Source organism: Carassius auratus, chromosome 19 (genome assembly GCF_003368295.1).
Source record: "Carassius auratus strain Wakin chromosome 19, ASM336829v1, whole genome shotgun sequence".
Classification (NCBI taxonomy): Eukaryota; Metazoa; Chordata; class Actinopteri; order Cypriniformes; family Cyprinidae; genus Carassius; species Carassius auratus.
This window is the reverse complement of record NC_039261.1, coordinates 8,339,487-8,363,474: the sequence shown is the minus strand read 5'-3', so window position 1 is coordinate 8,363,474 and position 23,988 is coordinate 8,339,487. Positions and strand designations below refer to the sequence as shown.

The window sequence follows — 23,988 nt, the reverse complement described above, 5'->3', positions numbered from 1 at the left end:
TAAATGCCATAGACAGTAAAAGAAATGCATACACACGATGCGCTGAACCAGCTCAACCTCTTGCTGAACGTAAGAACGGTCACATTCAATGGCGCAAATGGCGAATACGTCACAACGTAACGCTTCTTCCGGTTTAAAAAAAAAAAGTTGTCAAATCGTCGGCCATCTTGGTTCCTGTAACAGCCTGAAATAAATTAAATATTACGACGAGCCGGACTACACTACTATTTCATCACGCAAAGTAAGTATAAATATTATATACTTTGCTGCGTTACTGTTCGGTTGCTATCTACAGCTTGGCTTGGATGAAGCGGGTGTCGTTTTGGGCTTGTGGTCCAATAAAAGTTTTCATCCAATGGACGATTGTTTTGGAGGATGAACATAGGCGCCATTTCCCTCCTCGCTCTCTGAAGCGCTTATTGGTGGCTAGTGGAAGGGAATGGAGGCGGTCAGGAAACTATTGGACATAATTCGCCATTTTGGCTCTCTTGTGTAAAGGTTTCCTATTGGCTCATTGGTTCATTTTGAGCCTAAATGGTGGCAGTTTCTTAACTACCAGAACCCTTAGAAACCTTGATTGGTGGAATCTAGTCCGAGGTTTGATTGGTCTGAAGGACAGATCCAAACGTAGTCTTTATTGGTTAGACTGTCTTTACACCGCTTTACAAATATTTTAGGAAAACTTGATCAAAGCCTTCCAAAACCATAATTTCACCTCTTCTAATTTGACGGGATTCACAGACAAAGCGGCCTGCTAACATAGCGAGCACTGTCTCTACCTTTTTGTCGCTCTTTTTATAGTACTATATATCCATACAATCTATCTGACTGATGTTTTGGGATGTAAATCATAATCCCAATAAAAAAATCAATCGGACACTGGGTTCTATCTATACCAGTGTTACATACACACCGAGTGTTTGCATGGTTTCGGTTAGCATGTCTTCCAGTAGCCTGCAAATGCGTTGTCTAACGTTACTTCGTTAGTGGTCAAAACATCTCTAATTGTATCAATATATGTTTATTACGATTTATCAAAGGTTTAAGAAACAACTCTCCATGTGTATAATTTATTCACAATGGAATTTATTCCGCGTATTTTCATTTAGCAAAATGTGCCGATGGTGTCGCCGTATTTATTTGCATAAACAAATACGCTTAAAATGTATCACCTATGAATGAAACTAGAAAACAAAATACTAACGTCATAATTACTAAATTTAGTAAAATCTGTTATCAAAGACGTAATTAGTATGGTTTTAATGTAACCGGTTTAATGGAGGTCGGTTCGTAACACACGGACTCACTATTGTATTTACCTACGATACATCACAGTGATCGTTTTAAAGCAGAATCATTGGTTATTGACCTTGATTTATATATATATATATATATATAATATATATATATATATATATATATATATATATATATATATATAATGGCATTCATAGCAGCTGTTGCCATAATCCTGTAAATAATTTACCTGCTTTCCAGGCGTATTTTATCAACAACAAAGTACAGGAAGCATTGTGCTGCAGTTGTTGCTTTGTTTTTCATGTGTGAAGCAGCTTAGACTTTATTTTGATGCTCATGTCTCACAGAAGCAAAATAGTCAAGTGTCTGACCTCATTGGATCTCTCAGCAAAGAGTTGGCTTTTATAAAAAAAAAAAACGGAAATCTTAAATCTGCTGTGCATTGACTAGTTTTGGGCAGAAGGTGCGTAGGCTGTTTTGCATGTAGTGACATGATGTTTCTGGAAATAAAGAGACTAAAAGAATCAAGTGATGATGTATGATTCAACAGATCCGCATGTAAAGGCGTGATTGCATTAGCAGAATTTTGTGGGCAGAAAAAGTCTACTGATGATAGTATGTAGGTAGATTAAACTTAAGCAGAAGTGACTTCATTCAAAATTCCAGATTGCATCGATTCCTATTTGATATGACTGGATTTTTGAAATGTGAATTAGCTTAACAGTGTTAAATACGACTGCACCATTTGTATGATTGTTGCACGAATAATCATAAATGAATTAAAAGTTAAAAGCATAATTTTCAGTCACATGACATTGTGCTGTATGGTTACACTTATTTGACATGATCCTTCAGGTCAACGTTATATTCATTTAGGACACAAGTTTCATGTGCTGCACTGCATGCATGTTCTTGCACTCAAATGAGACTGCAAGTCTGACCTGAGTGACTTTCCACTTTAAATCATGCGGCTACAGCATGCGGCACCCTCTTTGAAACCACCCTAAGCCAATCACTTTTCATGGGCTCATTTGCATCACTGCATGGCCGGCCAATCCGCTTCTCTTAGGGGCGGGCTTAAGAGACATTTAGTTTGACATTGTAAATAAGCAAGGGACAGTTGTTTGAGAAGTCAGTTGTTCAGTCCAGTTCCGTCCAGCCACAGTAGAGAAGACAGTCTGCATGGGACAGATTTTCAGAGGCTCACAAACCGAGACGATCCTCTGCCCTCTGCCCTCCCTGCGTCCTATGTGCAACTTTCTGCTGCTTTTGTCTGGTTGTTTTTTTCTCTCTCATTCTTTTCATTCCCTGACCCCTATCCTGCTCCTCAAGGTAACTTAAAACAGGAAGTTGAGTGTCTGTGAAAGGGGCGGAGTAGAGAGGGTGAGCAGGGAGGAGGGGGATGACACGTCCTAGAGACGGCTGGCTAGGCCAATAGCAGCAGAGACAGACTCGGGCTCATTTGAAGAATCCAGCGACGGGGTGGGATCTCGGAGATAGGCGGGCCAAGGGTTTCGTTTAGCAAGCTAGATTGATTACAGTCGAGTTTTAAAGGGAGAGCAGTCAGGAGATTTTTGTCCCGACTTGTTCTACTGCTCTGCATTGCTCTCACACTTTTATTTCTTTTCAATCATCTCTTTTCTCCACCTCTCCCTCACTTTTTCGCCTGTTTTTCCAGTCACTCGTGCCGAGGCAGGGGTCAGCTGAAAGACAAACAGGCAGAGGCCAACTCCAGGCTCCAGGCGGCTTCAGGGGACTCGGAAAGGGGAGGAATGGGAGGGGGTTGTGTTTTTAGGAAAGGGGGGAGGGAGGTGGCTCAAGAAGATGGGCTAGTGGAAGGGGGAGGGGTCGGATCGGGGGGCGGTAGGTGATCGCGCTCCCCTCGGCTCGAGGCTTTGAACGCAGCAGCAGATCGCCTGTCCCACATAGCCTTTTGTCTCCTCATGGGACAGAGCCTGTGGACTAAAGACAGTTAAGGAGACTTTCGAGATGTCCTCCTGTTCTCCATCATCTACAGCGCGGCATATGAAGGGCACGGGGTAAGTGTGACTTATGACTGCAATCAGATGGAAAGGCTCTCTCTCTCACACACTGCAGTAATGGGATGCTTCCTCTGTCCTCCGCTGTGCCTTTCTCCTCCTCCTTTCGTCCTCTACTTTTCCCCTTGCTTGAAATCTGAGTGTACTTCTTTGTGTTTCCTGTCCTGTTCATTTTGAAGTCCTTAACCTGACTTCCAATGTTTGACATGATGTAAACATTAACCAGCTGCAAATTTCTCTGGTTTTGCACACAGAATTTTAACTTTCCATCGTTGATCTGCATGGCGTACTCTTTGATCGCAGTTGACCTCTAAGTTCAGTTCATTCAGTTTGACTTTGGACCTCTTGATGGTCCCGTGCTGTTGTGTATCTCTGGTACATCTGTGATGCTTAACAGCGACCGATAGAGATGATGGCCCTGGCTGCATAGGACCGCTAGTCTCGGTTCACCTTTCAGGGCCCAGTTTCGTGGCTTGTTTACACTCTCATGACAGTGAAGCAGAGCAGGGGACAGCATGAATGTGGGCTCTACGTGACCATCGTTGTTAGGGGTTTATATGGGGACTCTTAGCCCCCCCCTCAGTTCATAATGTAAAGACGGCTGTCCTCACACGATGCTTCGTCACAGAATCCGGTCGGATTAAAGTCTCTTTTTCTCTCATGTACTAGAAAGTTTCCATTAGTGATGGTATTAAGGTCCTTTTTGGGGAAAGGAGTTACTAAAAATAACTCTAGGTAGAGCCTTGACTGCTGCGTCTCAGCATGATGTGTTCAGTTAAGGTTTTAATATCATTTGAGCTCCTTACTGCACCAGTTGTTCAAGGGTAAAATGTCACACCTGACTAAGGTTTTTGCACATTCCCTCTTGTACCCGGTGTTTTGCCTTAAGGTTCTTTTGAAATGTCAGCGCAGAACCTTTAAAGTTTGCAGCTGGCTTTCTGGTGCTGGCGTCGACACGGCGTCGCACCTTGCTGTTGCTAACGGGCCCATCAGTGGATGAAGGTCACAGGAATGTGAGAGCGGCTCCCACATTCGATCCGTCAGTAGGGAGAGTGTGAGACCAAGAGGACAGCGCATCCCTCAGGGGCGCACAGACAAGAGGGGGGCATTCACCATCATGCTTCTCTAGGGACGGCATCATTTCACACAGTAGGGTCACCAAGTTGCTGCAGTCAAAGTTGAAAAACCTGTCTCCATTTTCTTTCTTTTTGTACTATAGTATATCGTGCACTCTCACTCTCTCCCTCCCCCTAAACAGTTTTTTCCTTTTCAGCTTAGTACCGACCGAATGACCTTGAGAGTTCAGGGACGGCTTCCTGGAGTTGACAAGAGGCCGAACCAAGGGCAACTTTGGAGTGATTGATCCATGAGATTAGACATGGATCAGAGTGGCGTTACTGTCCAGCCCCTTTTTTTTTTTGCTCTGAACATAAGAGCAAAACAGGAACGGCTGTTTGTTGGTTAATTTGTAATGCATTGCCAGGTGCCTGGGTGCATTTTGTTGTGCCCGAGTCAATGGTTAACCAGCAACCGCAGCAGGATTGTCAATTTTTTCTTTCTTTTTTTTTGTACCAGCTGGCCTTTCTGTGTGAATGTTTGGGTAGTTAATAAATCCTGAATGTAGCTATAGAAATGTGGCATTTCTGTATTCCAGAATGATCACAGAAAAACATCTTGCTTTGTCTGTGTTCTGTACTTTTAATTATTTAGGTTGGTTTTGGTTCAGGGTCTTAAGTAGGGATGCGCCTATACGATATTTATATCGGGTATTGGCTCAGATACTGCCAATTTTTTTTTTTTTTTTTTGGATTTGGGCTGATCCATATCCGAGAGTGTGTTTATTATTCTGTGTTAATTCTGAAGCCATACGATAGCTTAAAGAGTTAAATTTGGTCATTAATCAATCACCCCCCTGTTGTTCCAAACCCGTAAAAGCTGTGTTCATCTTCGGAACACAATTTAAGATATTTTGGAAGACAACCAGGAGGATTGTGACTGTCCCATTGACTGCCAAGTAAATTACACTGTCAATGCCCAGAAAAGTATGAAAGACATCGTCAAAATAGTCCATCTGCCATAAGTGGTTCAACTTTCTCCAATGTGGCTGTCAGTCATTCGTTCAACTAATTCAGTTTTTAAACCCTGATCGCATTCGGGAGAGCTTGGCAAAGCCCTCTCCAAGATCTTTCTGTATTCCCTTTATCATACTTGATTTGTAAATAAATGTATATGATTTGCAAAAATGACTTTATCTTCTTGCCTGTGTTTAATGTTGTTTTGTTAATTGATTGCCATTGGTATCTGTGAGAACAAAACACGGCTATAGAAAAGACTATAAATAATTTTTTACGCTTACAGTAACTGAAATTTAAAACTGTTAAAAGAAAGGCTCAATAACGGTTGCACAGATGTAATACACTACGCATTGATCAACTTCACTTCCCTTTGTGCTTTGCACTTTTTAATGCAAAGCGCTGCGCACTCTGACTCCCTGTTGTTTTGAGCACATTATTCTGCACACTGGATGCACATATATATTTGTTTTGTCCTATCGAATCTATCATGTGTTGTTGCCTTATTCAAAAATATGCTATACGTTTAAAAAAAATGTATTTTAACCTTATAGTATATACTCATAAATATGTTCATGAATGTATATATTTAGTAGATTGTGAAATAATGATTATAAGTTCCACACACAGATATATATAAATTCTACATTTATAAAAAAAAATATAAATAAAAAATAAAACTTGACTGGTATCGGATCAGTATCGGAATCAGTATCGGTATCGGCCAATACTGAACCCTATGTAATGGAATCAGTATCTGAGGTGAAAAAGGTGGATCGGAGCATCCCTAGTCTTAAGTATTATGTTATAAAGAGTTTTATATGTTAGAAAGAGTTGCGTATTAGTAAGTGACTGAATAAGTGCATTTGCATGTGCAGTTATAAGCAGGTTGTACATGACACAATGTGTGATAGATTATTTTAATATTTAAATACTTTGTAAAAATACATGTCTATTGAACTATAAAGTTTAACTAAATATATTTAAAAGTTCTGCAATTATATTTCCATTATTTTCTTCACGTGTTCTTGAATTTTTTTTTTCCTCTCTGAATGCTCCGATTAGGGATGTCAACGATTAATCGATGATCGATTAATTGTCGATAAGAGATGCAATCGATTAAGGCTATCGATGGTCGGTTAACCGATTCAATGTTGGGCTGCGTGCGGCTCATGCGCACTCAACACGTGCGAGCGGCTGTGAGTGACGGTGACGATATATAAAAGCATCATCATTCATTCACAATGTACAAATTAAGCTTTTAATGTGATTTAAACTTTAAAGTACATTAAAATAGAAACAACATAAAAGTTCTTCAACATTAAATGCAATAGAAATGTAGTTACTAATCATTTCATCAGATAACTGTTTTATATCGTGCGCTTTGCAGGGCTGCGGGACACAGTGACAGGACAGGTAGTCTATTCATTCCTACAACTTGTTAATTCATTCCTACGAATTATTAATGTGGCAATTGTCCATGTTTCATTAATTTTGTTCCCTAAATAACCCATGATTTAAGTGAAATAAGGGAACAAATTAATAAATCGAACGAATTCTTAATTCATGAAATCTTTAATTTCCCTTCCCATGTTTACCACAGTAAGAGATGCGTAAACAGTTATTAAAAGCGAAAGATAATAAAATAAACATGGGAAATTAGAGGGTTAGACTATGAAGATTTAGGAAAAGAAACGATGCCTAAATATACTGAATTTGTGGAAATTCGTGACCAACCGGCAAACCAGAACAAAGCCGCGTAAATGAAGACTATGGGGTCCAAAAGCATGGTCGCGAGCTAACATTTTCCAGTTAACCTATTATTCCTCTAATAAACAAAGCTTTTATACCACACTTGTCATAATCAGATCTTATCATTTCTAAATAAATAATTGCTGGATTCAAAACAGCGATTAATAGGCGCTGTGACCGACACATTCCTGGAGCATTCACTGCTGTCACTAAACGGTGACGCCGAGCATCGTTCACAAGTTTCTGCATGGACCTGACTAGGGCACAGGTTCTAAGCCCTGGGACAAAATGGGATGCTTTAAGGAAAATGTATAGCCTACTAAGTAATAGGCCCAACATAAAAATAACAATTTGTTTTCATGTTTTTTTTTTTTTTTTTTAAATAGGCAATGCGAAATATATCCGACTTAAATAGGCTAATTAAGATTAACGGATTTAAAACAGAAGTGTGGGCGCTCCATAAGTTCACAAAAAAAAAAAAAAAAAAAAGGATGACAACGCATTCTGTTTGTTTGCTTTATTTTACAAGAGCACAAATCTTCTGTTTTTATTGTGAGTGTGCACAAATGAAAGTAAACACTTCTGCGGAAAATATATATATATTTTTAATGTCTCAGCTGTTTCGATCGCCCCGGAGCCTGCTGCACACGTATTCTAGCGATTCAAACTTACATCGCAGTCTGTTCATTATCAAAATAAAATGTCAACTAAACATTAAAAGGTTACACTGGTCAGTTTAAATAGACCGTAGTATACCGGTCCACTCTGCTGTTCCAAGGACGTTTTTGCTCATATGAAGAGGATCATCTTTTCCGTCTATATGCGAATGCGTGTTAAGTACAAGCCTAGTTTACATTATAAATAATAGTTTAACATTCAAATACATTGCGAATATGGAAACATTTCGATTTGTGCCGAATGAGACATGAGCAATAACCTCCAAATAGCCAAAGCCGCGCTCGCTCATCCTCGTCTGCACGCTTGCACTGTCACGATCTAATGCGCTGTATGCCGGATTTTTAAAAATCGGACATTTTCTAGGACAGAATCCAGCAGGATCAAATTAATGTGAGCAACTGTGTTTTGGTGCAGCAGCGCCGATGTAGTTCACTTAATGTGCAGCGCAGTCACACGCGCTCCACATTTCGGATAATTTTATACAATAATGTCAGTTGAAAACATTGCAATTGTGCTTTAAAATACAACAACGAGCACCACAAAACCATTTAAAGAGGCGCATTCAGCGTTCTCCGTGCGGGATTGGAAACTGTCAACAAAGTAAAATGACCTCAAAAGTATGGCGCGCTCTCTTCATTTTATCAAATGATCATAATCGCATCTATTCATTTTATAATCCTGCTACTAGCATTTTATTCAGACTAAAACCTCTTTAATTCAAGTGAGAAAGCGTTTTGTGTGTGTGTGTGGCTTTTGCACATCCTGTCATACCGCTGACTGCGTGCCTGCAATAGACGCATTTTGCAGTATTATGGTTAACGATTAATCGATTAATTGATCGTTAATTTAAACGACGATCGATCATGGAAATAATCGAAATTTGACATCCCTAGCTCCGATGTTAGATAAGATTGGATTACCTCTATGTGCATTCATTGTTTGGTATGCACTGAGATTTGGTATTCCTAAACTATTTAGAGAGACATGCTGGAAATGAGGGGTCTGAGCAAAATGGAGATGTATGACAGCATGTAGAGATAAGTATTAAAGTTTAACAGCGTCTACAGTGGAAAGCTGTTTCTTCTCAAATGGAAGGCAGTTAAGGGTTTTAGTTCATAAAGGCCTGTCAAACAAAAAAGCAGACTTTGAAATAAAGTTGATTGTTTTGTAGCTTTTTAAGTCCTGCTGTTCAAACTAGGCTCATTCTAGAGGTGGGCTTCATGTTTGTGAAGTATCTTGGATCTCAAGTCGACACAACGTCTGGCATCCACAACCCTTGTATTGTCTTATCAGCACAGCTGATTTGAATCTCTCCAGCACAAGGAAGAGATTGTCCTAAATTTATCTGCAGTTTAGTAAACAGCCCAAACTGTAATATAAAAGGCAATTGTTTTGCCAGTAGTAACTGTATGTGCAGTTCTGCTGTTGTGTTATTGTCACAGCACTTCCTCCACTTATGATGACTCTTCCTTGGAGGCCTCAGGCCACTCTTTCTCTAACCCTTAAATATCTGCTGTACAACCATCTTAACTCATCTCTTGTCAGGGGGGTAATTTGCGATATCTCAAGTGTTTGAGTACTGCTCATCCCCAATCACATTGAAACATTTGAGCATTCCTTTGCTGCAGTCCTCCTGCACGGGGAAAGCCAGGCTTGCAGTGATGTTCTTGCTGATTCAGCCTCTGCTAGCGGCATTGACTTTCTGAGACACAGAGCACCAGCGGTCATTGCCGTCAAGACAACTGAACAGGTCAGGAGAAATCCTACACCACCGTTGCGTTCTGACTTGCTGAAGGACAATTGGAACCGAGAGTTGAAGCACGTGCACGAGCCTCACTCACCCTTTTGTGTCTGCCTACAAGTCTTAGTGTGAATTCTATTGTGATGTAGTTCCATTATGGTTGCATTTGGTCAATGACATGACACTTTATTTATTCATTTCTACTTATTTACTGTATCTTAATATAATTAAAAAATGCATAAAATGGAATTAATTTGAATACACATCTTCTATGATGAACATGGTTTTAACTTCTGAATGAAAATGTTAATATTTCTGAAGGCATAAAAGTAAAAAAAAACGCAATGAGGCTAAATTCTGTGATTTAATGCTGTATCTAGCTGGTTAATATTTGTACGTTTCCCCTGTTGATTTATTATTTTGCTTAACACAACACAAAACATACCCACAATGCTAAACCAATGGTCTCGCTCCTCCCAGCTCAGGTTGTGGGTCTCGATCTGGTAAAAGCAATCCAAAATAGCTCCCACTCAAGCAGCTGGTCTAAGTGAGCTTTGATTTAACCTATTTATGTCTCCTTTAATGGCGTGTTATCTCATTTAATTTGCCTCACAATTTCCCAGGTCCATGACAGTAATTGCCGCTGTTATCGCCTGCTAATTATCCAGCTGGTTTTCTTAATGGTCTTACTTGAGACGTTTAATGATCATCTCTTATCAGGCCGGAGCTGGCACGTCCACACTCACAGATGTACGACAGAAGACCGTCATAAGATCGACACCTGATGCTGTTGCTTCCCAGCGGCCGCCTGTGACCTCCAGAGTTTTTTTTTTTATACGCATGCACATTATGAATTTGACTGACAGTTGACTGCTTCAATTCAGCCAGAAATGATCTAGGGCTTATCGACAGCAGAGTCACATGACCCATTGATTCGTATTGCTTGTCTAATGCTAGATCGTGATTATTTTGGAGGCATATAAAGACTGTGACACTAAACATGATTTTTACCATCAGGGTGATTGTAACCATCCTAATCCTTTGATATACATAAGAGGAGACAGAGATGAAAGCAGGTCAGCGCTTTTTGCCAGTAATCACGCATGTTTCACTGTGTTGCTCCTCCATTTGACCCACATAGTGAGGCTGCTCTGCAGTCTGACTGCTCCCCCTCCATTAAGCCCTTGGCACTTTGTCTTGTTATTGGATTATGGCTGAACTGCATGAGTCCGAGTACTTTTCTACTGCCTTCCTCTTGCTCCGGTGGCACCCCACCCTGTTATTTCTGGTCCTGTGTTTTTTTCCAGAGAAAGGTGCTTTGTAGCGTCCGTGGCGGCGCAAGCTCAGGCAGGCTGCCTGCAGAATTCCTCACATGCCATAGTAACCTGCCAGCTTTGCTCTTCTTGCATATTCGGTTTGCGTTAGTTTGTGTTTGGTTTGCTTCCATTGCATCAGTGCCGAGCCGTACTGTCAGAACAGCACATTTGGTCCTCTTCCAAATCTATTTGGGTATCCAGATGTGCACTTCAGGCTTCAGGTCACTGGCACGAAGGAGGACTTTGATCTCCAGGTTTTTCACATATGGATTCCTGGCTTAGTTTACACATGGCTGAGTTGACCAATCGCACCATTGACAATTGTGCCAGGCATTTTACTGTAGTAACGCACGGCTATCACACACAATTATTCACACTACTTAAACCCAAACTAAACAGTGTACAATATGGTTTATTTTAGTTTATTATCTCAAAGCTCAAGAAGTTTGTCAGTCATGAGGCTTGTATGTGAACACTTGTCTTGTTTTCTCCCCCTCTTTATCTCCTAGCAGATCTGGAGATGTCGGCAGACTCATTTGGAGCAGGCGGCAGCGATGCCCAGCAGAGCTTACAGTCCTTTTGGCCCAGAGTGATGGAAGAAATCAGGAATCTTACCGTGGTACGGGTTTTTATCTGCTTTCTCACTTGGATACAGTATAAACACTGCCTTTAAAACAAACCCCAAAAAGTCTTTAATAGAAAATTGTAGTCAACAACGTAGTATTTCAACAAGAGTCTACCACTGTACATTAATGGGAATTCTTAATGTTATTATGAGTTCTCCTCTAATGCACTATCGCACTGTTTCAGAAGGATTTCCGTGTGCAAGAGCTTCCTCTTGCTCGCATCAAGAAAATTATGAAACTGGATGAGGATGTGAAGGTAAGAGCAGCTGTGCTGAATCAACACAATCACTCTAAGCTGATGGCAGTGCACTTCCTCTCTTTGATTCTTGAGAAAGGAGCAACTAAGCCATTGACGACTATACAACAAGTGGCCAGTTGCGTCAATAATTAGTGAAGTTTGCTCTGGCAGTTATGACTATAACTCTTACGTAGAGTTAGGTATATGAAACTGCAACAATGGTTAGAGAGTTTGACTCCTAACCCTAAGGTTGTGGGTTTGAGTCTCGGGCCAGCAATACATATATATATATATATATAATCCTTACCCATAAGTGTTTAAGTAATTTATGTTCTACACCATTTCTTCTATAGAAATCATTCAAATCATGGCTTGAGGATAAGTATCATGCATCTTAATGATCTTACAAATCCTGCCAAATTAAGACAACCAAAAAATCCCATAGATTTTGATGTGGGGTGCAGAGCCATTTCTAGGGACCGTATGGGATGGTGATATACCAGAATTTCTACAACAAAAAGTAACAAAAATAATGTTGATGATTTCATCCAGTGAAGTGACATACAGCCAAGTATGGTGACCCATACTCAGAATTCGTGCTCTGCATTTAACCCATCTAAAGTGCACACACACAGCAGTGAACACCAAACACACACACACTCACACCGTGAACACACACCAGGAGCAGTGAGAAGCCATTGATGCTGCGGCGCCCGGGGAGCAGTTGGGGGTTCAGTGCCTTGCTCAAGGGCACCTCAGTCGTGGTATTGCTATCCTGAGATGCAAACCCACAACCTTAGGGTTAGGAGTCAAACTCTCTAACCATTGTTGCTGCCATTATACATAAACCTACCAACATACGTTGCCGTGACTAATCACAAAAGGAAAAATTTAGTTTTAGTTGCATAGCATCGGTAAATAGAAACGCTGTCATTTCACACTTTTTTTTTGTGACATTTAAAACATAGTGCAAAAGTTTTGCTCTAATCTGTAAAGGAAATTCAGTTTGTTTCAACAACGATCTTGCGCACACAAAGTTGGTAAGCTAGATCAGGTAAACATGTCAGCAGTCTAAACATACATCACCATGACCAAAAATTATACTAGAGTAGCGATATGAAAAATAGGAAATATTTATGGGCAACCAAAGAACACCATGACTAATGTTAGGACATAACACTCTTAACAGCATCAGTTGCTTTTTTTTTTTTTTTTACCAGAATTTAATTACCAAAACTTTATTTTTGGTTTTCGTTTTTGGCTAAATAAAATCTATCATTTTGGCTTCAGTGGGAAAAAAAAGCGATTTTTTTTTTTTGCCTCACCACTTTGGGATCCTTTTGGTTAGTCCTAGAATGACCCAGAAGTCTCCTAGAAACCATCAGAGCATGCTAGCAACCATATATTGACATGCTAGCATCCTTCCACTTCACCCTAGCAAAGATATTTTCTTCAAAACGTACAAATTAAATAATCCAAATATGATTCAAAAGCTGCCATTAAAGCCCGCATGATTATAAAGTTTGGGTTTTCTAGTTGATTTTTAAGGCTTCAAATCAAACTTGAATGTTCTGTGGTCCTCTCCAAATGAAAAGCTAATATTTTCAGTGGCTTCAGCTGCAGTGTGGTTTGATTTGTACCACTACAAAAACAGTAATCTGTTATTTTCTGAGCGTTGTGAATAGAGAAACTATTAGATCAAACTGAGTCATCGGCCCATTTTCTGTGAAACGGCCTGATATTGGGTAGTGTGTAAACATTGAATAGACATTTTCCGAGAACTAAAAAGAACTTCTCTCATAACAACCTCAGTTCAATGTATCACCAATATTTACTCTATTTGATAGATCCTTTAGCAAAGCAACATGCATATAAACAAACTTTCAAGTATAAATAAGAACATGGCATCAGCACCGCCGAAAGAGCTAGAGGTCATTTCAAGAGTGCTGTGAGCCAAGTATTAAGTGGCGGTAACACACACGAATGCCCTTGTAGTGCAGTTTCATAGAGTGAGAGAAATCAAACGACTAGTCATAATGTTTGATGCATTTGCTTGATGGTTTAACCCTTAAAAATGAGCTGAATTAATCCTAAAGCAGACAGATCTCTCCTCCTTTCTTTTGTGCTACTAAGAATTTGAGAAGTTGTAGATGCCACAGGGCATGATCTTCCCACACAGCCCTTAGCCGCGTGGGAAGCAGGCGTCAGGTCAGGGTGTTGTCCAGACGCTTAAAATAACCTACAGCTTAGAGTGGGAAGAGAAAAAGCCAAGGCAATTAAGAGCTCAGGAGCAGCAGCATGGGCAAGACCCTGGGTCAGGTCTTGACGTAGCCTCTTAGGCCACTACGTATTATGTCCATCTGACGGCAGGCCAGAACATGATGGGCATGTGGGTGTAGTGAGTGTCCGGATATGATTGTATGTTGTCCTTTTATTTCCCCTGTATTCATTTGCTTTGGTAATCCTCTGTAGATGATCAGTGCCGAGGCACCGGTGCTGTTTGCCAAAGCGGCACAGATCTTCATCACGGAGCTCACTCTCAGAGCTTGGATTCACACCGAGGACAACAAGCGGCGCACACTACAGGTCAGTCGTGTTCATCCCCGCTAAATCATGTGTCCCAGTGATCTTCGTATAGTACTTCAGTCTCAATTTAATATGAGCTTTGGGTTATTTCCTTATTCCACCCACCATATGTTTCTTGGTTGCACCCTTTCTGTCCAAAAAATTATGACTTTGCCTTATTTTCAGTGAATTTGATGGTAAAGAGTTACATTTGTAGATCACTTGTCAATGTTTAGTAATTTTTAAATAGTTTCAAACATATTAAGAGTATAATGTTAAGGTGCAGTCACACTTATTATTGTTTGGCGAAATTTCATCGGCGAAATCAACCCTGTCAGAAAACTTTATCATTCAGTTAAGCCAAATATGGTTTTAGAGTTTTTCGTGAAAGTAAATTGTAAAAACGTGATATTTTGCTATACATTTTTCTCACCATGAGAATAGCCACAGAAGATAGCATGGCATTAAACACAAACAAGCGAAATATGCTAAATCCCTTCAATAGGAATAACTACAAACTGGATTTTTATTTCATCAACAATATTCCCATGCAGAGTTCACTCATGTTCAAGTCGGTCATGCAAACTGCGTTTACCAACAGAAATCTGCTCGGTTTGAAAATCACTTCTGTGTGAACCGTGTTTCATACATCGCTACACTATTGACAAAATACTTTTTTTTTTGTCTGTGAAAGTTTGCCAAAATTTAGTTAACTGCACCTTTAGCCACTGTTCTATTACCTTCAGGGACCAGTTGTGTAAATTAAACCTCCGTGTTAAGACAGTGAACTAGCAAATAACCAATAAAAAAAAGTCTCATTTTTGGATTTAAGTTGGACTAATCTATGCTTTTATGTAACTGAATAAAAAAAAGAAAAATGATGACCATTCATAAAGAAAAAATTAGATGACTAGCTTGTTAGACGAGTCTAAACCTTTGTGGCCCAGTTCTCCACGTGAATAGGTCCAACCCCAAATCATTATGCCAAAGATGATAAAACAAAAATGGTCTCTCCTAATACTACATGTGCTGGAGTCATGACACAGCTTGTCTGTTTATGGGAAGAGCCCCCCAGGGCTTATCTCTGTTCCACTGTAGCGTAGAGTCTAAAAGTACATCTCCCATGACCCACTTACTTTTCCTCCCCAGATTTTGCCTCCCTGGGCTGTGAAACACTGTTCTGAACTCTGAATGATACTCATAAAGTGGTCCCTTAACGCTTGGATTGAAAATTAATAATAATGAAAAATAAATATGTATATTATTATGTGACGTGTAATAACATTTCCTTAACTTAACTGAATGTTAAATTCAAATATTTTTAAAATAATGAAATCTATAAATATGTAAAATATGTGAATAGCTTAATATATATAGCTTATGATCATATCATAAAAACATATTTTAGTAGTCATTGTGGCAGCCCATTTCAGCATAGATAGCCTTTTTCCAACGTAGTGTTCAGCAACAGGTTTCGTCACTGAACAAAGCTGTAATGACTGTTAGACTGTCCTTTTTAATATGTAGATTGTATTAGCGCTTGCAGCTGGCACACATTTCCATTGTGAAGGCATCACGCCAATCGGTGTCGCCACGACAACAGTTGTCAATGGAACAACTGCATGGATGTGACCCTTCACCACCAGATATTAATCATGCTGCTAAAAATAGCTGCTGATCTGGGGGGTGACAATGGGTGGTCTTTGCAGCCAATATCCTGTGGAAAATACCACTAGTAGAGTGTCTGTGGGGTGAGATCGTGTACCTGTCTGATGTAGTGTGTGGGATACATTATCGTATTATATTATGAAATATTGCTGCACCGTTTTATTTTGAGCATAATCCTTTTTTGGGGATTTGTATGTCACTGCTATTCCTGTGACTAAATATTAGATGTGATGTTTTAGTCTTTTGGGGTTTGTTTTTGACTGTCTGGTCTTATTTTCTGTTTCCAGAGGAATGACATCGCCATGGCCATCACTAAGTTTGATCAGTTTGACTTCCTCATTGACATCGTCCCCCGCGATGACCTCAAGCCTCCAAAACGACAGGTGCGGGAAAGAGAGGAGCTTCAAGCTGTCATAATCGATCATTGTCATACAGTTGCTTGTTTTTTTCTTCAGCATATGTGAAGAGGAGATGGTGCGGTGTTGTTTTTGGCAGCCTGGGGGCGCTGTAAACATCCTTGACTGGAAGCTGGGTGTAGGGTTTGTGAAGGCTTTCAGTCGGATGTTTGCAGCACCCTGCTTCCCCTATCTCTGTACAACCAGACATCATATTTAATCATTTCTTCTGTGTGTATTTTACGAACGCGGCCATAGCACCATGTGCCTGACTCCAAAAACAACCACGTGTGGTTATGTGCCACACCAATGGCAGCAGAACAGCGATTGGCGGGCTAAAAGAAGAATTTTTAACCCTGTCAATCACAGATTTTAACAGCCGCTCGGATGCTTTACCAGCCATTTTTATTCTTTTAGTTGAAATAAGGGACATACTTTGTGAAATTTAAAGAAATATATAAAATGTCACAGCCTCGGATGCTTCTGTAGAGCACATTAGCAACATAAAGACGGACTCAAGACTGTTCTTTAAGATATAAATAAATGTATTTATAATTTTGATAATTTTTCTAGTTTATGGGATATAATGTTTTTAGCTAGATAAAGTGTATATACATATATATATGTGTGTGTGTGTGTGGGTGTGGGTGTATTTTTCAAAAAGGAAATCAATACAACAAACATTCCTTAACCTAAACTTGAATTCTTTCAGGAATGCCAGAGACTTAAAAAACCAAAGCAAATTGAAATGCCACGGTGTGAATACCCAGCACATGTAGAAAGAAGGAATTTACCCATTGTATCCAATGATCCGAGCCCTTCTAGCTCAGCTAAACCACCGTCTAGGTTTGACCCGATGGCTTTATGGTCCTGCATTTGTTTTTGTGTGTGACCAGGTGTGTAAACATCCTACACTCTCAGCTGTGACATCACCAAGCTGGGAGAGGGATGTTTACTCTCTTTGTCACAAATAAATCTTCAGGAATGGGTGGAGGTCTACAGATGCACAGATCTACAGATGCACTTCTGGGTACAAACGTTTGGGTATTCCTGCTGTTTGTGTGTCAGAATAGCACAGCCGATGGCCTGCCATTATACTGCGGTTGAGTGTAGGAGTTCAGGCCAGACTGCAGCTCAAGGTCTCGTTTCTGTCCAGCTAAAAGATTGCATTACTCGCTCTTGTTTTGCCTAGAAGTAATTTATCCTCATCCTGCATCTAGTGTTACAGAGCTCAAATAATTTATGGAGATGTAACCAGCAGATAGGCCTTATGAACTCTTGTTGTTGGATGCTCTTTTGCATTTCTGAAGATCCTGTTGAAGTGTGCTACACTATAAGGTATACCTCTCTCTATAATCTGTGTAGGAGGAAGTGCGTCAGGCCGTCGCCCCGACTGAGCCGGTCCAGTATTACTTCACTCTGGCGCAGCAGCCCGGCGCGGTGCAGGTTCAAGGTCAACAGCAAGGCCAGCAGGTGGCTGCTCCCACCGCCACCACACTACAGCCCGGACAGATTATCATCGCTCAGCCCCAGCAGGGCCAGGTAATCATCACAAACCCAAGAACACATATATGGAGTCTAGCTTTTTAACTATCAACATTGTGCGTAAGCATAATTCGCCTTTCATATAGTAGGTGGAAAACAGTATGTGAACGGAGTAGTGTGTCTGGTTTCACTGTATTCATAAAACATTAGGTGAAATGTTGACCAAAGTACACATCTAATGGATGCTCACATGACAATGACATCATGCCAAATATAGTATGTTGAGTGCATTCATACAACATGCATTCATACTATACATTTTGTAACCATCGCGAAGAACCTGCCTATTCAGAGAGCATGTGATTTTGGACCCAGCTATCATTAACATTTAGTAGTTTATATTTATATTTAGCACATGTATGATATCATGTAAATCATGATATTATGGGTATGATGTAGCTAAAGTTAAAGTGACTTTTTAAAATAAAACTGGCTACTTTTTTGATTTTCCTGCCCAAAGTTTTAATAGGAAATATGTGGATACATGAAAGAAACCTGGCATCTGGAGGGTACTGTTTGCCCTTGTAATTACCCTGGTGTATATTATCCTACGGTCTGGTGGATAAAAGGCTGAAACTTTATCATACCTACTCTCTCACACAACACTTGAGCCCTGACTACTTTGATTCATTTGAAACATGATTGGTGAAGGTTGAAAGCCCAGAGGTGTCATTCACACGTTGCTATCAGGTGATCAGTAGAGAGTCCAGTCACTCTCTGGTGTGATAGCTGTCCAGCGTCTTAGCATTAACACAGCAGTCCTCTCCACGCCTCTCCTTTTTTGTTTTTGTATAATTAACTTTTGGCTTTGTTAGGTTATACTGGTTTAATTCCACCAGTGGGAGGATCTTTTTCACTTTCTCACTCTTCCTCGTTCTCTCTCTAAAGATCAGTGCTGCTTCAGCAAGCTGCAGTTTGCTGAGCTGTCAGACTTGGGCAGAGCTGTGCTGCAGTCACCTTTGAGAGCACTCGGGACAAATATCTACAGTGGGGTAGATGTCAGGCCAAAATGAAATGAGATACAAAAAATTATGAAAAACGTAAAAGAAGTGCTGTGTTTCTACTCATCAAACCATCCTGAAAAAATATTTTATTAATGTAGTATTTTTTTTTATCAGAATAATTCTGAAGAATCATATGACATTAAAGATTCAGTTTTTCCATCTCAGGAATAAATTATATTGTAAAGTTTATTCAAATAGATTTCTTTTAAATCAAAAAATGCATCCTTGCTGCGCACAAGATACCTCTTTCAGAAACATTAAAAAATGTATACAAACCTCAAAGATTTGAACAGTAGTGATGTACGAAAAGAAATAAGGTGAGAGAAAAATAGTGGCACAGAAAATGTATGCAAAGGAAAAAGTAACCACATGTTTATTGAACAGTTCTAACAACACATTTTTCAGACTGTGACCTGTTCCTTCGAGGGCTCTGCTCAAACTCTCTTCTGTTTACTCTTGAAGTAAAAATGTGTTGTTAGTGGGGTTTAATCTTCATACCTGAGGACAGAGAGTGGTTTAGCTTCATCTCGTTGTCTGCTCACTGCTGTTTGTGTCACTATATGCAGTCTTTTGCCCAAATGTAGATCTTCCATAAACTGCCATTATTTTACTTCTCTGTTATAACGGATGCTTCGTCTCCACTGCTGATTCAAACTCTGCTTCCTTCGATTAATGCCTGTTCACACCAAACCTGAAATTACAGAGTGTATGACACAAAGTATATTCACACAATTATTCACACTCAATCAAATGCAGAAACTTCCCTCGTTAATATTATATGTTATTTTTAAATTATAAATTGTGAATATATTATTTCAGTGTGATATTTCAGGCTTGGTGTGAACTCAAGAGTTGTTCATTTTTTTTAAAGCTTTATGCATGTTTTATGTCATTACAAAAATGTGGATATGGTGTCTGTTCATACTACATGTGACACATCATGCTTTCATTTTTTTTTTTTTTTACACTATTTCTGGCTTTCCAGTGCATTGCCTTTTTTGTTGCTTTTTATATGGCATTGAAGAATGTGCTTTGCATGTGCTTGCTTGTGTTGTCAAGTTCACTCTCTCTTTCTGGCATTATTTCCTCCTCTTCCTCAGGTATTGCAAGGAACCACCATGCAGCAGCTGCAGCAGGTGCAGGTTGCTCAATCACAGGCAACACCTATCACGGTAAACACCTCCAACCCCTCAAAATGGCCCCTATTTTTCCACCAAAAGTCCTTCTCTGGGGGACAAAGGAGCTTTTTGATGGCTTTTGTACATGACAGTTGAATAAGGACTGAATTTCAAAGCACAATACGTCAGAAAAAATAGCCTCATTTCATATAGGCCTACTATACATTAAACAGTGCAGCAAAAATGTGTAAGTAGGTTAAGGTCAGTCCTGTTATTGGCTGTATGAATTGTTGTGTGTGTGTGTGTGTGTGTGTGTGTGTGTGTGTGTGTGTGTGTGTGTGTGTGTGTGTGTGTGTGTGTATTTATTCAAATTGAAATAAGTACTGTTGTTTTATAGTTTAGTCCGTATGAGATCTTGGAGTATGTTTTTTCTCTATTGTGCGATGTGACCACAGACCACAGTTTATTGATTTGAGCTTCAATCTTGTGGTCACTGAAAGTGAGACTTCAAAAGGAACCTTATAACATTTTGCAATTAGAAAACTGTTATTATATATGAAAACAGATTTGTGCTGAAGTTTATATCAATATTATGGACATTAAGGGTTTAGCCATTCGGCTTTGACATCATAAGAATAAGTGAGGTTTGTAAATATATTTAAATAGAAATGTTGTTTTAAATTGGAAGATGATTTTGTTATGTTTAAACTGTATTTTGACCGACTAAATGCAGTCTTAGTGAGAAAGAAAATCTAAAAAACATAAAAAATCACAGTTGAACAGTTGAATGGTATTGTGTCTGATATGTTAGATTAGCTAAGTGGTTAACTGAATTCAGAAGTCACCATTTTCTCCTACCAAAAAAACAAAAAGAGAAGCAGATATTATTCACACAGGGCAAAATCTGTAATTCATATGCTCTCTACTTGATGCTACATGAGGTCACTGCAGGCTGGATAAAGTTGTGCTGCTTAATAAATTACTGTTGCCTATCGGGTGCCAGTTCCTGAAGAGGAGAGATCATCTGTCACACCATCTGCAGTCAGCGCCCAGGTTTCTCCGCTCAACACGAGAGGCCCAGGGTCCTCAAAACCTCTTCAGTTTCACTTTCTTTTGGAGGCCTTCCCAGTGAGCTGTAATGCTAATGCTACTTGGGCGACTCCAGCACTCATGCTGAAAGAGACCTGAAAGGCACACGACAGATCTACACGCAGCTTGTATGTAAATTTGAATCCACAGTCCCACCCTCATGATTTTTCTCCTTCCTCTTTCAGAGCGCTCCGGTGACCATGCAGGTGGGCGAAGGCCAGCAGGTGCAGATTGTGCAGGCCGCTGCACAGGGACAGGCGCAGGCGCAGGCAGCACAGTCAGCTGGACAGACCATGCAGGTTATGCAGCAGATCATCACCAACACGGGAGAGATCCAGCAGATTCCAGTAAGAACTTAGGATTTTTGGTCGTTTGAACCTTTCAAACGGATTAGAAATTGTAATAGTGAAGGCAGCACACCTGTGCTAGTTGGAGGTAATAATGTGTGCTCCTCATTGCCCTCTTGTGGTGTCCTGCAGGTGCAGCTCAACACTGGCCAGCTGCAGTATATTCGCTTGGCTCAGCCCGTCTCAGGAACACAGGTTGTTCAAGGACAAATACAGACGCTTGCAACAAACACTCAGCAGGTAAATCATCATCTTAGATGGTTAACAGATTAATGGGCACAAGTAGGGGATACTTTTTTTTTTTTTAAATGGTGCAGATGTTACACATAAATTTCACATAAAATACATTTCCTTCATTTGATGAAATTAATTAAATTGATGGGTGTTGAATTGTCCTTTCACAGATTTCACAGACAGAAGTACAACAGGGCCAGCAGCAGTTCAGCCAGTTTACTGATGGCCAGGTAATTACTCAACACACAAACACACACACACACACTATTGTTCAAAAGTTTGGGGTCACTAAGACAAAATGTATAATGTTCACAGCAGCATTTATCTGATGAAATATAGAGTAAAATAATACAATTGTATTACAATTAAATGTTAATATTATATTAACCTATTTTCTCCAATAATAATGTTTTCTATGTGAATATATGTTTTTGTGAAGATGTGAAGATGTTTTTGTGTCTTCAGTGGCACATGATCCTTTAATTCTAATATGCTGATTTTCTTCTCAAAAAACATTTATTATTACCATCAATGTTGAAAACAGTTGTTGTACTTAATATTTTTGCAAAAACAGTTTTTTTTTTCAGGATTCTGTGATGAATAGCAAGTTAAAAAGAAAAGCATATATTTGAAATATAAATTATTTACACTCACTTTTGATCGATTGAATGCATAATTGCTGAATATAAGTATGAATTTATTTCAGCAAAAGTTACTGACCCCAAATTTCTGCATTTAGCATCAAAATATTACAATACATGTTATATTAAAATATAACTATGTTATAATGACATGCTCTTCTGTCTTAACCCACCAAACTGTCTGTTAGTCTTACTACCACATCTACAGTTTCAATGCAGATATTTATCACTTCCTGAACACACGTCTCTCCCTTTCTTCCTGTGACTCTACAGCAGTTGTATCAGATCCAGCAGGTGACGATGCCGGCTGGACAGGAACTGACCCAGCCTATGTTCATCCAGTCCACCAACCAGACGGCTGACGGGCAGGTCACCACGCAGGTCAGTGCGGACTGAGGCTGTCCGTCCACGGAGCTCCCGACACCACCATCCACAATGAAGGAGAGGAGCCGCCACACACCAACACCAATCCTTCCACTTCCCTTCATCTCATGCCATACTTTGATCAAGTTCTCCGACTGGTTTAATTCAGCAATCAAAAAATAAAACTTCAGATTTAAGCTTCATAATTTACCGTCCAAAATACATGTATTGCTGTTTTGTTAACCGAGTTCGGGTCTCTTTTCTACAGCGCTGGAAGGATCAATGTGTAGTGGCAGAGTTTTGATTTCTGCCATATTGATTTCAACTGTATGTCTTCTGCAATATGGCTATGAACCCACTGTCTTCCTTGCCGTATAGGTATATTATGTCCTTGTTTCATAGTTTAATATGGATATGGGTAGAGATTATGCTTTCAGATCTGTTCAGTGATAGTGATATTAGGGTGAGACTTGTGAAACCTGAGCTGGAGGGCATTTCTTTTGTGGGAAAAAAATACAAATAAATAAACCTTTTTTGTTCGTTGTTTAAGCCCTCATCCATTTTGACCGATTATGCCATCTCATGAAGTGTAGAGTTCTAAACTTGATAAAAGCCATAATCTACACATTCTGCATCTCTGTAGTATAACTCTGTAATTCTGTAGTAATTGTATTCGTTCAGTTGTGGTATCTTGTATAGTTTTGAAATTTGATAACGTTGTGTTTGTTAAAGGGCTTCTTATTGTTGGGTTTTCTACATGCAGAATGGTCCTCTTTGTGTGAATGTGTAATTGACGTGCTTTCCTTGCTTGTCTTTCTGGACCAGTTTTAAAGAGACTTCCTTTGACCCCTGAAAGTGAACTACTCCACTATTACCTACTTGTAAAAACAACACCTTAAATAAAAACCCTTTTATATAAACATTTTTAACACCAGTTGTAACATTTTTTTATTATTATTATTATTGGCCTCTTTTTTTCTCTCTCTCATATTATAATTGTTGGGTCATGTTGCTTTGCATGTAGTTATGACTTCCAGCATGATATGCAATACCTAGTTAAAATTATTATTATTATTATTTTGTAAACAGACCCTGGTTTGTGAGAAAATAAAAATTCCCCAAAAACGTTGGAAGTTGTGTTTTTTATATCACAGGTCATTGTAAATAAAGTCTTGAATTGATGTACATCATGGTGGTTTGAGATGAAGGTTTTAACTCCTCTTATGTCATGTCCTAGTCTCATTCTACCAAATGAAGGCTATTTAGAAATGTTTTCATTAGGTTATTACCTTTGAGTACA

At 39.6% G+C, this 23,988-nt stretch overlaps 1 protein-coding gene across 9 annotated transcripts; it reads left to right on the top strand.

Moving 5' to 3' along the window:
- Positions 1–84: 84 nt before the first annotated feature.
- Positions 85–23,821, top strand: LOC113119343 (nuclear transcription factor Y subunit gamma-like). Of its 9 annotated transcripts, none has more exons than XM_026288748.1 (11): positions 85–241; positions 11,365–11,474; positions 11,669–11,737; positions 14,192–14,305; positions 16,240–16,335; positions 17,713–17,889; positions 19,997–20,068; positions 21,289–21,450; positions 21,583–21,690; positions 21,855–21,914; positions 22,599–23,821. In XM_026288748.1, exons 2-11 carry the CDS (start codon positions 11,376–11,378, stop codon positions 22,719–22,721), a joined length of 1,080 nt encoding a protein of 359 aa, XP_026144533.1. In that variant the 5' UTR covers positions 85–241; positions 11,365–11,375; the 3' UTR covers positions 22,722–23,821. The 9 variants fall into 9 exon arrangements, with proteins under 9 accessions (XP_026144533.1, XP_026144529.1, XP_026144538.1 ...); XM_026288744.1 differs by having other exon boundaries at positions 11,666–11,737; XM_026288749.1 differs by having other exon boundaries at positions 112–241; positions 11,368–11,474.
- The last annotated feature ends 167 nt before the right edge of the window (positions 23,822–23,988 follow it).